At 40.4% G+C, this 15,117-nt stretch overlaps 1 protein-coding gene across 1 annotated transcript in view; it reads left to right on the top strand.

Moving 5' to 3' along the window:
* Positions 1–15,117, top strand: part of slc27a6 (solute carrier family 27 member 6) — an 89,130-nt gene that overhangs the window by 29,681 nt on the left and 44,332 nt on the right. The window contains exon 2 of the mRNA XM_039759485.1: positions 7,666–7,872. Coding sequence (XP_039615419.1) covers positions 7,666–7,872 — 207 coding nt within the window. The remainder of the gene's footprint in view (positions 1–7,665; positions 7,873–15,117) is intronic.

The following is a 15,117-nucleotide window of genomic DNA, read 5'->3' as shown; positions in this document are numbered from 1 at the left end:
AAGCCATTATGATTAGATGTGAATAGCTCACTTGGCTGACACAAAGAAAGAATACAGAGAGATGAGAAATGGCATAGAAAACTGGTCCTTAAAACACTTTCTGTGTTCTGGTCATTTATGTGAGTAATCAACACTGTGCTGCTTATCCAGAAATTGCTGTTTCTGTACTGTGTGCTAGGCAAAATGGTTGGTGTCTTTTCACCTTGGCAACTTTAGTGACTTCGTAATGTCTAATATCCATCCATTTTCTAACCTTTTTTAAGTAAACCGAACCAGAATATATGTATGAGCAAAGAGTGATGAGGCCAATATTCAGTCTCAGCCTCTTTGAGTTACTAATTACCTTATCATAGTGCTACTCAGCTCGAGTAAATGTCCTTATTATTTGCATATTTTTGGTATTGAAGTTCCTTCTTATTTGTTGAAGCGTGATTATACCAATATACATGTAGCAGGGATCACTCATCATTTTTTTCTGCATTGTGTCAGTGCTGATATTCTTAGCAAACAATGACAACATCATTGTGTGTTATCCTTGGCAATTCTTGGTCATGTGAGAGACAGAGAGAGACAGAGCTCCTTTGACAGCATGGTTACTTTGAATTTAAGGCCTAGATTAGTCTCAGGTCTTATTTATCTCCATTGTTTTTGATAAAAGTTCTTTAAATTTACAGTGGTGTGAAAAACTATTTGCCCCCTTCCTGATTTCTTATTCTTTTGCATGTTTGTCACACAAAATGTTTCTGATCATCAAACACATTTAACCATTAGTCAAATATAACACAAGTAAACACAAAATGCAGTTTTAAATGATGGTTTTATTATTTAGGGAGAAAAAAAAATCCAAACCTACATGGCCCTGCGTGAAAAAGGAATTGCCCCCTGAACCTAATAACTGGTTAGGCCATCCTTAGCAGCAATAACTGCAATCAAGCGTTTGCGATAACTTGCAATGAGTCTTTTACAGCGCTCTGGAGGAATTTTGGCCCACTCATCTTTGCAGAATTGTTGCAATTCAGCTTAATTTGAGGGTTTTCTAGCATGAACCGCCTTTTTAAGGTCATGCCATAGCATCTCAAGTGGATTCAGGTCAGGACTTTGACTAGGCCACTCCAAAATCTTCATTTTGTTTTTCTTCAGCCATTCAGAGGTGGATTTGCTGGTGTGTTTTGGGTCATTGTCCTGTTGCAGCACCCAAAATCGCTTCAGCTTGAGTTGACGAACAGATGGCCGGACATTCTCCTTCAGGATTTTTTGGTAGACAGTAGAATTCATGGTTCCATCTATCACAGCAAGCCTTTCAGGTCCTGAAGCAGCAAAACAACCCCAGACCATCACACTACCACCACCATATTTTACTGTTGGTATGATGTTCTTTTCTGAAATGCTGTGTTCCTTTTACGCCAGATGTAACGGGACATTTGCCTTCCAAAAGTTCAACTTTTGTCTCATCAGTCCACAAGGTATTTTCCCAAAAGTCTTGGCAATCATTGAGATGTTTCTTAGCAAAATTGAGACGAGCCCTAATGTTCTTTTTGCTTAACAGTGGTTTGCGTCTTGGAAATCTGCCATGCAGGCCGTTTTGCCCAGTCTCTTTCTTATGGTGGAGTCGTGAACACTGACCTTAATTGAGGTCAGTGAGGCCTGCAGTTCTTTAGACGTTGTCCTGGGGTCTTTGTGACCTCTCGGATGAGTCGTCTCTGCGCTCTTGGGGTAATTTTGGTAGGCCGGCCACTCCTGGGAAGGTTCACCACTGTTCCATGTTTTTGCCATTTGTGGATAATGGCTCTCACTGTGGTTCACTGGAGTCCCAAAGCTTTAGAAATGGCTTTATAACCTTTACCAGACTGATAGATCTCAATTACTTCTGTTCTCATTTGTTCCTGAATTTCTTTGGATCTTGGCATGATGTCTAGCTTTCGAGGTGCTTTTGCTCTACTTCTCTGTGTCAGGCAGCTCCTATTTAAGTGATTTCTTGATTGAATCAGGTGTGGCAGTAATCAGGCCTGGGGGTGGCTACGGAAATTGAACTCAGGTGTGATACACCACAGTTAGGTTATTTTTAACAAGGGGCAATTACTTTTCACACAGGGCCATGTAGTTTTGGATTTTTTCTCCCTAAATAATAAAAACCATCATTTAAAAACTGCATTTTGTGTTTACTTGTGTTATATTTGACTAATGGTTAAATGTGTTTGATGATCAGAAACATTTTGTGTGACAAACATGCAAAAGAATAAGAAATCAGGAAGGGGGCAAATAGTTTTTCACACCACTGTATATAGCACTTTGGTTACCACTCAACACGATTCAGCGAGTGAGGAGTCACTTCAATCACCACTAATGTGTAGCATCCACTTGGATGATGGGATGGCAGCCATTTGTTCGCCAGTACAATTACTACACATTAGCTGCTAGGCGGTGAAGTGGTGAAAGATAGCCATTTAGGGACAGGGGATGATTAGGGGGCCAGAATGACTAGGCCGTAGTGGGCAATTTAGCCTTAACATTGGGATACGCCCTACTTTTTACAAAGGATGCACAGGGATCTTTTATGACCACAGAGAGTCAGGGCCTCAGTTTTAAGTGCCCTCATTGCTGACCTGACAAACACCTCTTCCAGCAGCAACCCAAGCTTTTCCTAGATGGTCTCCCATCCAAGTACTGGCTGGGCCTGAACATGCTTAGCTTCAGGTGGATGACCTGTACTGAAGTGCACGTGGTATGGCTGCATCATTATAGTATTACTTTTGCAGCTTGTTTTCTCACCACAAAGCAAGAGTCATTATTGGACATGGCAGGGTTGGTATTTTGTGTGTGTGATGATTTCTGACCAATTTAGGATTGGCCTTAATAAATAGATCTCAGTTTTAAACACTGTATGCTGCTTCCTCAGTTCAATTTAATTGAATTGTAATTAGAAATTGGAAGTTACACTACAGCTGTTTGTTGCTAAGCAATAAGGCACATCAGAAAGCTAAAGCATACCAATAGTGCTTCATAAATCTGTATGTTGAAATGCTAAGTTCCTTCCATTGTCGTTCAGACAAGTGTTTTCTGGAACTATAGTTTATTTAACAATCACAATAATCTGAGATATTTTTCATGTAATTTTGGACATTGTTGGCTGTTTCCAGCATGTCACAATAGACCCCTGTTATATGAGAAACTTTGCTATTTCCATTTTGTATGAAAACATAACTTTAAAACTTTTCTTGAGCATCACTACAAAGTACATGGGGTAAGTAACATATGAAAATAGCATTTTTGAGGGTACCATTCCTTTAATATCACAGGTGTCCAGAAAACATAGGATACATTTAGGAATTGCACATCTTGTGGCTTCACCCAGTGTTGTTTAAGTTTATGGTATCCAAGTTCATTTGTATTTGCTGGCTACTTGACCAGGAACAATATTTTAGTGTGTAGCATTCAGTTTTCCTTTTTGTTATTTTCTGTTTTTTAAAAAGAAGGATGTGTGGACACGGTGGTGCAGTGGTAGCGCTGCTGCCTCGCAGTTGGGGGACCTGGGTTTGCTTCCCAGGTCCTTCCTGCATGGAGTGTTCTCCCCATGTCTGCGTGGGTTTCCTCCCACAGTCCAAAGACATGCAGGTTAGATGCATTGGCGATCTTAAATTGTGCTTGGTGTGTGTGTGCCATGCGGTGGGCTGACACACATTGTTGGCTGGGATTGGCTACAGCAGACCCCCGTAACCCTGTAGTTAGGATATAGCGGGTTGGATAATGGATGGGTGGAACTGCAGTGTTTTGTGACAAAGAGCTAGCTGTACGTTTCAAATGGGTAGAGTTGTAAGTATGATGAGGTTAAACTTTGAAAATGTATCTTTTTTTTTTTACTCTCTTTCATGGATCCGTTTCTCTTCAAAGCTTCTGCTGACAGGGCAGAAGACCTCAATGAGCTACAGTAGGTACCGTAGCATTTGATGGAGCGAGTAGGTGTGTGAGACAGAACAACTGAGTGCTATTGAAGGTAAAAATCTGATTTAATTCTTCAGTTGCTTGTGGTATTAGCGGGTCCACAGCTCACGTCAAGAAGCCAGTTTTAAAATAAATAATCGCTGCACTCGCGGCTTAGCAAGGGGGCGTGGTTGTGTGGCTGAATCGGTTCCTGGGGAGCTAGTGATGTGGGCGTTTCTCACCTAAGTGCACATCCGTAATTGTTCCTGGGAGCTGCTGTTTGCCACAGCTGCCACGTCCTCTTCATAAATAGAAGCACGAGGTGGCTAGGGGAGGAGAAGAAAAAGGAAGGAGAGAAAGTGAAAGTAAAAGAAACAGAGGTTGCAGGAAGCAGCGAGAAGAGAGAGAGCCGGAGTAAGAGCGAAGGCTTGCAGGCAGGCAGGCAGCTGGACAGTTGAGCCCTAGCAGGGGTGTTTGGCCAACACCGAGGGCAGTTGGAAGTGCTCGCTCCCGCTGAGCATTTTATGGAGGTACGGGAGTGACCGGCAGTAGGACGACTGGCCGCGTAAGGCCGAGAAGGCAGTGGGAGTCGGGAAGCTGGGAGTCGCCGCGGTGAATTGCCTGATGTGAGTGTCCTGGTCGTTAGGGAAGCCAAGTCTCAGTCTGGAGAGCGCAACCGAAGCCAGGGATCAGGAAGCCTCCAGACCAGTTGAGTAGTGAGAAGGCCAGCTGCAGGAAGGGCAACTCCCCTGTTGAGAAGCCTGATGGGAGAAGCAGGGGAGTGGGCAGGTAAAAGACAAAGGGACTGCTTCCAGCGTTATTTTAACCTCGTCGTCATTTTAAAGGATTGTTTTTTTCTCTGGTGTTTTTAACCTCCACTCTGCACTTATTTTATGGATTATTTATTTTTGAAAATTAATACACTGCACTTTGTTTGGACACTGTTTTGTTGTTGATTTTAATAAAAGCACTTTTGCACATTTTGCACCATCCCCTTGCTCTCTTTGTTGTGCCTTACTGCCGAGCTCATTGGTAACATTACCGACGGTGACGGGTTCAAGTGCTCCCGGAAGCAAGATGGGGGCATGCAGCAGAAACCGCATCGTCACATTGCTACAGTAATGGTGGATTTGCCACACTTCAGTGAAAATCACCATAAATCTCCAATGCTTGAGCCACATTCTGTCCTCTCTTGTTTATGTTGTGTGGGGAGTGCAGCACTGTTAGCCATGGGTATGATAAATGTTTTAGATGTTGGAGACAATCAAAACTGCAGGAATTAATGCAGTAATGTGCTTTGACAGTTTCAGATTGAAATGCAGTGAGGCTACAGAAAATAAAAGCCCCTTCAAAATACATCAGTTTCCAGCACTAAAAGCTTCTTTTTATGTATGTTTATAAATCAGTATTTGACCGCGGCATTTAGTTTCTTAGAAACTTTTAAGATGGAAGCTGCTTTCATGCTGACAAAGTTGCAAGGAAAAAGAAACGGATGTCATAGGTTTCAAGCTTACTGAATTGCAGAGTCTGTCTGTTCTACTTACTTCTTTCAGCAAAACCAAGCAGAGATTCCGTCCTGTATAAAAGCATATTCAAAAGCATTTCCTTACATAAAGAGAGCTGATTAACTAATTGTTTTAAATGGGTTTACTTTAAAATGGAGATCAGCTTGACATGAATAAAGAACATTTTATTCTCTCTCTTGTAACAGAGGGCTGCATTTATACTGAAGGTGTAAAAGATTCAGTGCTGGTAGTGTTTTGTGACCTTGGAAATTGAAGAAGAAGCTTTATTTTACACTTCACAACTCAATATATCATCATATTATAAACTAGTTGCAGTAATTCATGACAGATTTTGGCAGAAATCTACAGTAAGGAATGAAGTATTAGACATAAGGAGAAAATTGATATATCTAGTTTGAAATGCTAAATTTTCCTTTGTGTTTTATGTTAATATGTTCAGGCCGGTATCCAGTATATACAATAGCAGTTCAATGTAATTGTATTGTACTGTGTAATCTACCAAGTTGACTAAATACGAGCTTAAATTCAATAACAAGGGAATTCATTTAATGAAGTGTCTGTGCACGTTACAAACAAAAAAGCATCTATTGAGATAACTGCTGTGAAGATGAACAATGACTGCCTTTTATCTATTATTTATTACCTCTGGATAACTTAGTCTTTTCGGTACTGGGTCTCATCTGTTTAAGTTTTACAGGGTGAATGTATCAATACACATTTTATTTCTTTAATCTTAAAAGGCTGACAATGCCAAAGGTGCTCAGTAATACTTAATTATCGACTTACGTTGACATGTATTTGGGTGTGAGCAGGGTCCAAGGTTGCACTCAGTGATGCTAGGATAAGCTTTGACAGCTTGCAACCCTGCATTGTCTAAAATACATTTTGAACTTTTTTATTGAGGCTGTGCAGGTGGTATGTATCTCGATATGCTTTAGTTTCTGTCTAAGCATTTGATAAGTATTATGAAGTGATTCGTCATGCCCCCTTGTGTGTTTTATTCAATGTGACAAATGTACGCACCCCTGCTTTAAACTGAAATTCATCTTTATTTTTGTGCTGTCCTATACTACTATGTTATACAAAAAATGGTTGTATCTTTGGTGGAAATTTCTAAGGAAAACTAAAGTGGAGCCCTTATATACAGTATCAAAACAAGTGCTTTATTTGGATTATTATGTTAAATGAAACAGTATTGATAAAAGTATACTGTCAATTAAAAATAAACTATACTTGCCCGTTATACATCCATCCATTATCCAACTGGGTGTCTGCTGGAGCCAATCCCAGGCAACACAGGGCTTAAGGCAGGAAACAAACCCCGGGCAGGGCGCCAGCCCACCACAGGGCACACACACACACACCAAGCACAATTTAGAATCACCAATGCACCTAACCTGCATGTCTTTGGATTGTAGGAGGAAACTGGAGCACCCGGCGGAAACCCACACAGATACGGGGAGAACATGCAAACTCCACGCAGGGAGGACCTGGGAAGCGAACTCAGGTCTCCTTACTGCGAGGCAGCAGCTCTACCACTGCGCCACCGTGCTGCCTCACTTGCTCGTTAACACTATTAAAAATTAAATGTCTTGTTTAAAGTTCTCCAAAAAAAAGTTAATTCAGTCAGTTTTTACTTGAATTTCTCCACTGAGTAACTACTAAACCTGCATTTGAGAAAATGCATTTTGCAGAGTCGGAGACTACAGAGACAAATAGGTACACATTATATGTTGGCGCACCTAGATTTGGCCATTTTATATCATTCATGTTTTGAGTGGTGAGTTTTTAGTCATATGTTCAGTGTGAAGAGGGAACTGTGTCTGTAAAGAATGGAAACTTTGTGATGTCCCTTTCTAAAAACCGAATATCTAATTGAGCGCAACATTATTTTCTTTATTAAAGTCCTCAAAGAGTATTATTTTCTCATCTGAGGAAAAAAGTATGGCCTTCTTCCATTTTCACACACTTTCCCTAATTCATCAGCACTTTATAGATTTTCATTTTCAGCATGTAGTCAAAATTCACACTGCATAACTCCATGTCTTAAAAGTTTTTTTGTATTTAGGTAATAAGTATGTTTTCTTTTAATTCTCCATGAAATTCCTTATCACAGTATAACATTTTGGTAACCCCTGATTTGCTGTCATCGTACTCCAAACCTAAATCCTGCTCTCTCTGGAAAGTCTTTTAGCCCTTGGTTGTTGGTTCTTTCTTGCAGATCAGACTGGCATGCTGGAAGAAGTTCTCCCAATGCTGCAAGAAGGCAACATTAAAATATACGTAATGGCCGCTAAGTCTCCACATCCGTTAGTGAACACACTCTTGGACAAGTTGCAAGATGCCCCTGCTAATCCAGTCCCAGATGAGCTACGAGAAGCCACTTTAAAGTCACCAACTCTCTTTATCTTTACATCAGGAACAACAGGTAAGTGACTTTGTTTTAATTAAATTAAATCTCCTGTTTATTATGACAGAGAATCAGATTTGTGTTCAGCATTTTTTCAGCCATTATCAACGAGTATAACTTAAATCTGCATTCATAGATGTAGAAACCAAAAATATGAAATACCGACCAGCCTTATTATTTCCCAGCCACTACAAAATGTACACTATGACTAGAAGAAGATTTATGTAAGAAAGAGTGACATTTTAAAATGTCATCAGGAGACTGCTACTTGGTGAGGCAAATGCTTTGTTCTTTCTAAAGATCTTTCTAGAGAAATAACAGGAGTCTGCTGTAGTTATGAATCTGCTTCTACTGTCCAGATGTGATTTTTCCCATGTCTACCTGCAGCAAAGCTATGTGCAAATCATAGAACACAATTACAGTACAATTGCATAATCTATATTTATAAACAAAGTATTGGTTCAAGTTCCAGTTTATTTTCATTTGTCCATATTAAAATGAAATTGTTGTGTAGACCCATAGATTAATGACATTAGTCATGCATTTGTGGTTATGAAGAGCTTTTGGGTAACCCTTTGCTCCATGGGTAAAAACTAAATCTCCTGGTGCAAGTACTAATGGTAAAAGCCTTGGTGACCATTCCTGACAATAGCCAAGATGCATTTTCTCTCGTTCAGGTTGTCTCTGATAACAACTCCAAAAAATTTCAAACAGCTAACCGTCTGGAAAACACCCCCTTCAGTGAAGGTGGGACTATGGTCTGCCTCGTGCTTTCTGAAGCCACTATCTATCTCATTATTGATGGTGGTAAGGCCTGCAATATTGTCTTTAGGATATTTAATGATGACATTTAATGGCCACACAGTCAGTGGTGAAAAGTGAGTGCAGCGGGGGCTTAGCTAACTATCCTCTGGGGTGCCTATGTTGAGGACTAGTATAGAAGAAGTGATGCCACCAGTCTGCACATGCTGGGATCTGCCAGTTAGGATATTCAAAATCCACGTGCAAAGCCCCACGTCTTGGAGCTAGGTGAGTTGTTTTGATTGAAGAACAGTGCTAAATGGTGAACTGTCATCTATAAATAGTATTCTGTGCACTGTGCAGCCAGCTGTGATGCTTAGATGAAGGTGGATGCTCAGCTGTCCAAGAGATCCACTGAATCAAATCCTCTGGGACAAAGTCTGGAAACAATGAGAAACACCTTAAGAATATTTATGTTAGGTAGAATGCCCAGTGGGGTTAGGTGTTTTTTTGACCTTGGAACCCCTGCAGATTTTGTTTTCTTGAAGCTAATCTGAAAGTTTGTTTTTTTTTCTGTCCCCACAGCCATCTGACCTTATGATTGGATTCAAATTTAAAAGACTTGCAGTATGATACTATATATAAGGACTCTACTTTTCTACTAATTATGTACCTATGTTATGTATGTTTGTATTGATTTTTTTTATAACTAATTCATTATTATTTTTATTTAATTTGTTTTCCATTTCATGTAACTATTTCTTTGACATCTTGTAAAGCACATTGAGCTACATCCTGTGTATGAAAATGTGCTATAGAAGTAAATTTAGTTGTTGTTACTCTGGCATAATGGCATTTATTATCTAGTGTGAAAGCTGGCCCTGGCACAGACAGACGGACAGCATATTTTCACCCACACACCGTTTATTTACAATACTATTATTTACAGTTTTTGCTCACGTGCACCCCCAGTGCCTTCTTGTACCGATTTCCCCAATGTCCAGGCCCACAGTCTCTGTACCTTCCTGGCCGCCTCCCGTCCTCTCTCTCCAGCTCTGTCTGCTTCCTCACGACATCCACCACTGACTGGAGGGAGGCGGCCCCTTATATAATGCTCCCGGATGAGCCCCAGGTGTTCCCGGTATCCCCTCCTTAGCCACGCCCCAGCGTGGCGGAAGTGTCGGCTGTCCTCCTGGCAGCTCTCCGGGCGCCACATAAAGTCTTCCCCCCGGCACTTCCTGGTGTGGCGGAAGTGCTGGGCTCCAGGGACAATTAGGCACTGGGGCGCCGCCTGGCGGTGGCCACGGTCCCTACAGGGCTGGGCTTCAAAGCCCCTACCCGAGGCCCCTGCATAACCAGGACGGACGCCCCACTCGGTCTGGAGGAGGCACACGCCTCCTCTGGTCCTCCAAGGCGTCCCGGCCGGGCTCCAGCCCCGGCCGAGGACCACACGGGATAAACCGGCATCGGGGCGCCGCCTGGCGGTGACCACGGGCCCCTACAGGGTAGGGCTTCCATGCCCTCGACCCGTGGCCCCCAACTGAACCAGGACGGACACCCCCTCGCGGTCTGGAGGAGGCACAAGCCCTCCTCATGTCCTCCTGGGCGTCCCGGCCGGGGACCACACTAGGTGTGCAAGGATGGTGTGAAGTGCATGGGATGTGGCATCCTCTTTGAAACAGTTGTGGTGAAATGCAGTCCATACTTTCTGGAATATTGATAGATAGATAGATAGATAGATAGATACTTTATTAATCCCAAGGGGAAATTCACATAATCCTGCAGCAGTATACTGATACAAAGAAACAATATTAAATTAAATAGTAATAAAAATGAAAAAAATTAAAATGAAATTAATGTTCAAATTTACTCCCCTGGGTGGAATTGAAGAGTCGCATAGTGTGGGGGAGGAACGATCTCCTCAGTCTGTCAGTGGAGCAGGACGGTGACAGCAGTCTGTCACTGAAGCTGCTCCTCTGTCTGGAGATGACACTGTTAAGTGGATGCAGTGGATTATTCATGATTGACTGTTTGCTTAGTGCCCGTCGCTCTGCCACAGTTGCGTTTATTATGCTCCAATGCCAGCCTCTCAAAGCATTTTCTGATATAGGAAATGAGTTCCACTAGTCAGTAATCATTACGATAGTCTGCTTTTGTTGTTTTTATGTACAACTGTTGTTTGGCTGAAGCAGGTGAAGATTCTGTCACATATTGAAGATGTTTTTGAAAAGCTAGCTAATTAAACATCTTGAAATTCCATCTGGATTGGTTATCTTACTGACATTGACTTGTCATCATCGACAGAAATGCATTGAGATGACTTATGTAGTGATGAAGGCAAAATATTAAATTGGTTAATTCAGAAGGGAAAATTTGGACAAAATTGTATTTGGTGTTTGTAATCTGTAAATTTTGCTACAGTTTATGTACAACCTCTCAGCTAATACATCCATCCATTACCCAACTCGCTATATCCTAACTACAGTGTCACGGGGGTCTCCTGGAGCCAATCCCAGCCGACACAGGGCGCAAGGCAGGAAACAAAACCCAGGCAGGGTGCCAGCCCACCGCAGGCTATTATTATACACGGTCTCCATTTTATCCCTGTTGAGACCTTAATTGCTTTCCTAAGCTCCTACCTGTAGTTCTGGTGTGTTTCCATATTTCCAGCATTAAATTCATGAAATGCATGGCTGCCACTGATGATCCATGTTTTTAATTAGGAAATATGTAAATTGATTTCATAGGCACACATTTGTTGACCAGTATTCTTTCTTGATCACATGATAAAATAACTGCCATGGCAGAAGTTAATCTTACTGGATTAAATGAAGTACAAATTGTAATTAATGTAAGCGAAAACAAACCCTGCTTTCAATAAATGAAGCTAGCTTACTGCAGCAGTGTTTTCTTAGGATTATTTTAGATATGTCTAGCATTTACAGTCTTTCAGTGTGCTGCAGCAAATACCAATTTTATTTAATTCCAATAAGAATATTAATTTAACTTTAAAAATTAAGGCGAAATTTTTTTTTTTTTCTCAAGCCTGAGTAAATTCACTCTAGCCTCATTGAGAATAATGAGCAATAGTGAATTTATTGAGATATCCTGTAGAACTTTCTCCCAAATACTGTAAACTAAATTCTTTTGATTCCAGCGAATAATTGTGGGCTTACTTTGGTCACTTCCTTGTTTATATATGCATACCTGCTTTCTTAAATATGCATTGCACATTACTGCAGCCCTTGGTAGTTCCCATTGCTCTTTCTATGTTTTAAAAATCACACCCACTCTAAAGAAAGCCTCCATGTATCCATTATCAAACCCTCTTAATCCAGTTCATGGTTGTGGGGGTTAGAGTTTATATCAGTGGTTCTGGTATACAGTCAAGTCAAGAAAGATCAGTGTAAGCTACGTTTTCCTGTTGGCTAGGGTCAGAGCTAAAGAGTGAAATATGTGGCCACAGCCAGGCTCATGTCTATCTGCTATTCTTCTCATTCTTGAAAGCCAGCAGTAGAGGTTGATAAAGCTGCCACAACTCTGTAACTACTACATTTGTTGTAAACACTCATATCACCTAATATATTTTGATTGTAGGACCCATGTGTGATAGTCAGTTCATTAATGAAAGCAAACAGGCCTACAACGTTGTTTACTGCACTTTATGAATGGTCTATGTACAGCTTGCTAGGTGTAGTCAAGCTTTCTACTCTGTGTCATCCTGCATTTTTTAACTTGCACTGCGCTTTTATTGCTCTTTAATTCATATTGTTTTTATCAGTACTAGGGGGCTTTTTTTTTTTCTTTGAATTGTTGCTATTTCATTAGTTTCACTTTTATTTCAGAACTTCTGTAAAAACAATATTTGGAATCTTTCGTGTCCCCAATATGCTGAGTCTGTTAAATGAGGTCCGTGAGACATGTGTTTAATGACTTTGTACCATAATTTAGGATAGGTTTCTCTGTTTGGAATTTCAGCACAGACAAAACGATCCACATCATCAGCAGTTAATAATTTCTTTGCAAAGTAACCAATAAATGAGTTAAACCCCGTTTTTGAAATTCTCTGACTTAAACTAATTTCCTTTTGCTTCCGTCAATGTGATCTGTACTATCTTTTTTTTTTTTGATACTGTAGTGACTGACATAATAAAGTGTCACAAAAGTTCTACTTTAACAGTCACCGACTGTGTAACCCCAAACACAACTTTCTAGCACCCTCTCCAACGCCTCCTCCCACAGGTCTCGCCTCCCTCTTACTGCATCAATCAGCACCCAGCTATCAGTCTTCCGAGCTGTACTCTGCCCTCCCTCGATCGGATCTAACAGTCACTTAAAACAAAAAAGGCATCAGCTTGGCTGGGACGCTACAATACTTTCGACTGTTACTGCTTTCATATTCTGTACCTTTCTCTGCATATGTATCACACCTTGGGTTTCTTTTCCCCGCGCTGCTCTTTCTTCTTTGCTGAGAGCACAGGATCTGTGTGTGCCACGTGACTTTACATGACTGAATGTTTTGCTGAGCTGTCCATGCTCTTATTTGATAAGAAGGACGTGTCTTACAAGAATCTTATGTTCCACGTCCCTGCGAGACTGTCCTGTGACAATCTCTTGGCACCAAGTCTCATATTTACGGTCCCCGCGAGATGCTCCGTGGCCAGTCTTTTTTGTCTCGCGGGTGTTTTAAATGTCTTCCGAGATCTTCCAAGATCATCATGTATTGTCACCTTGCTTTTGCATTCCTGGATTTTTTTTATATAGAGAGAGATGCTGCTGCTGGAGTATGTGAATTTCCCCTTGGGGATTAATTAAGTAAGTAAGTAAGTAAATAGGTAATTAAGTATCTATCTATCTATCTATCTATCTATCTATCTATCTATCTATCTATCTATCTATCTATCTATCTATCTATCTATCTATCTATCTATCTATCTATCTATCTATCTATCTATCCATCTATCTATCTATCATCCATCCATCTATCCATCCATCCATCTATCTATCTATCTATCCATCTATCTATCCCATACAAGGATAAGAATACTCATTCAGGTGTTCAACTGAATAATAATTCCTGTCCACAAGTCACCTGAAACTAAAAGATCAGTTCAGCTTAAATTGCGACTTTAAAATCAAGTGTACTTTATCAGGTACAGCAATACAGGATATTTTCATGCTGTACTGTATAATAATTTGCCTGAAATGATATTGTCCTTATACGATAATACTGAGCTGTCTTCAACAAGCAGGGGAATAGATGAAGCTCTAGTAAAATAAATTTTGCTGGAGAAGCTAAGGCAATCTGCTGTAATGGCACAGATATGCAGGACCATCCTGGAATATTCTTCATATTTGTAGAATATGACTCTCCAAAGAAAATTGTAGAAAAGCTTTTGATTTCTCTTAAACTATATAATACTAGCTGTGTAAGCCAGCATGGGGTCCAAGAAACTATTGAAATCGTCAGGAAAAAAAAATGAAATGTAGAGTTGTCAGGTAATTGAATAACTTACTCTGGGCATCTCCGTCCTGGGAGGATTTGTTTTGTTGATGTGCTTGCATCGCTTATGCATTAGTGGAGGCAGGAAAAGTAAAAGGGATACCATTTTGCTGATGTTAGCAGCTAAGCGACGTTGTCTTTCTTCTGAGGTTTCATTTTGCTGACCTGCTGGCCCCGCTAGTGTTTATTAGAAGCTAAGTGAGTTTTCTGTTTCCTCGGAGGCGGCGCCCTTACCCCGACTCCACCTCTCACTTCCGGGCCGGACAGACACACACACACTCAATCACAAAGACGTTTATATAGAAGATATATTTTCAAAGCTAGCTCCAGTAATGACCCAGTGATTGCAGGTTTTACTCTTAACTTCTTAATTTTATCTCAAATCCTGCTGTTAATTGAAGGGTTGGTCTAGTTAAGCAGTACTTACCAATAGAACCACTTTTATTATTCTGATTTTATTGCATGGGCATTATCATTAAATGTATAAATGGTACAAATTTGCTTTGCACTAATTTTTAAAAAACTGTTAATTCATTGTCTTGAATGGTACATAGGTCAGCCAGCCAGCTAACAAGCATTCATTTGTGTCATTTGTAGTGTTTGTCCATTATAAAGCAGTACAGATGGATAAATAAAATACATCTAATAAATACTAGAAAATTATTTAAGGACTGAGAAATAATAATCTATTTCTGTATATTCCAGCATATAATTTGGTTATAAGAATGCAAATTTCTTTTTGGCAAATTATATATTTTTCATTTTTAGAATTAATTTATATTTCACGGTTTTTCAAATGTTAAAAGTAAACATGTTTTTTTTTTTTTTTACTAACTTGTATTTTATGATAATTATGTGGTTGTAGATAGGGAATCCAATCCTGGGGAGCCCAGGATTCCCGGACGTTGGAATTCCCGGCTGAACGGGAACGGCCAAGCTCGCATATATAGCGTGTAAAAGTGTAAAAATCAATCAAGAAATAACAGAGTTATAGTTGAAAATAATTAAGTGGCATGGTT

Source organism: Polypterus senegalus, chromosome 7 (genome assembly GCF_016835505.1).
Source record: "Polypterus senegalus isolate Bchr_013 chromosome 7, ASM1683550v1, whole genome shotgun sequence".
NCBI lineage: Eukaryota > Metazoa > Chordata > Cladistia > Polypteriformes > Polypteridae > Polypterus > Polypterus senegalus.
The sequence above is the reverse complement of the archived record's forward strand: the minus strand, read 5'-3'. Positions and strand labels throughout refer to the sequence as shown.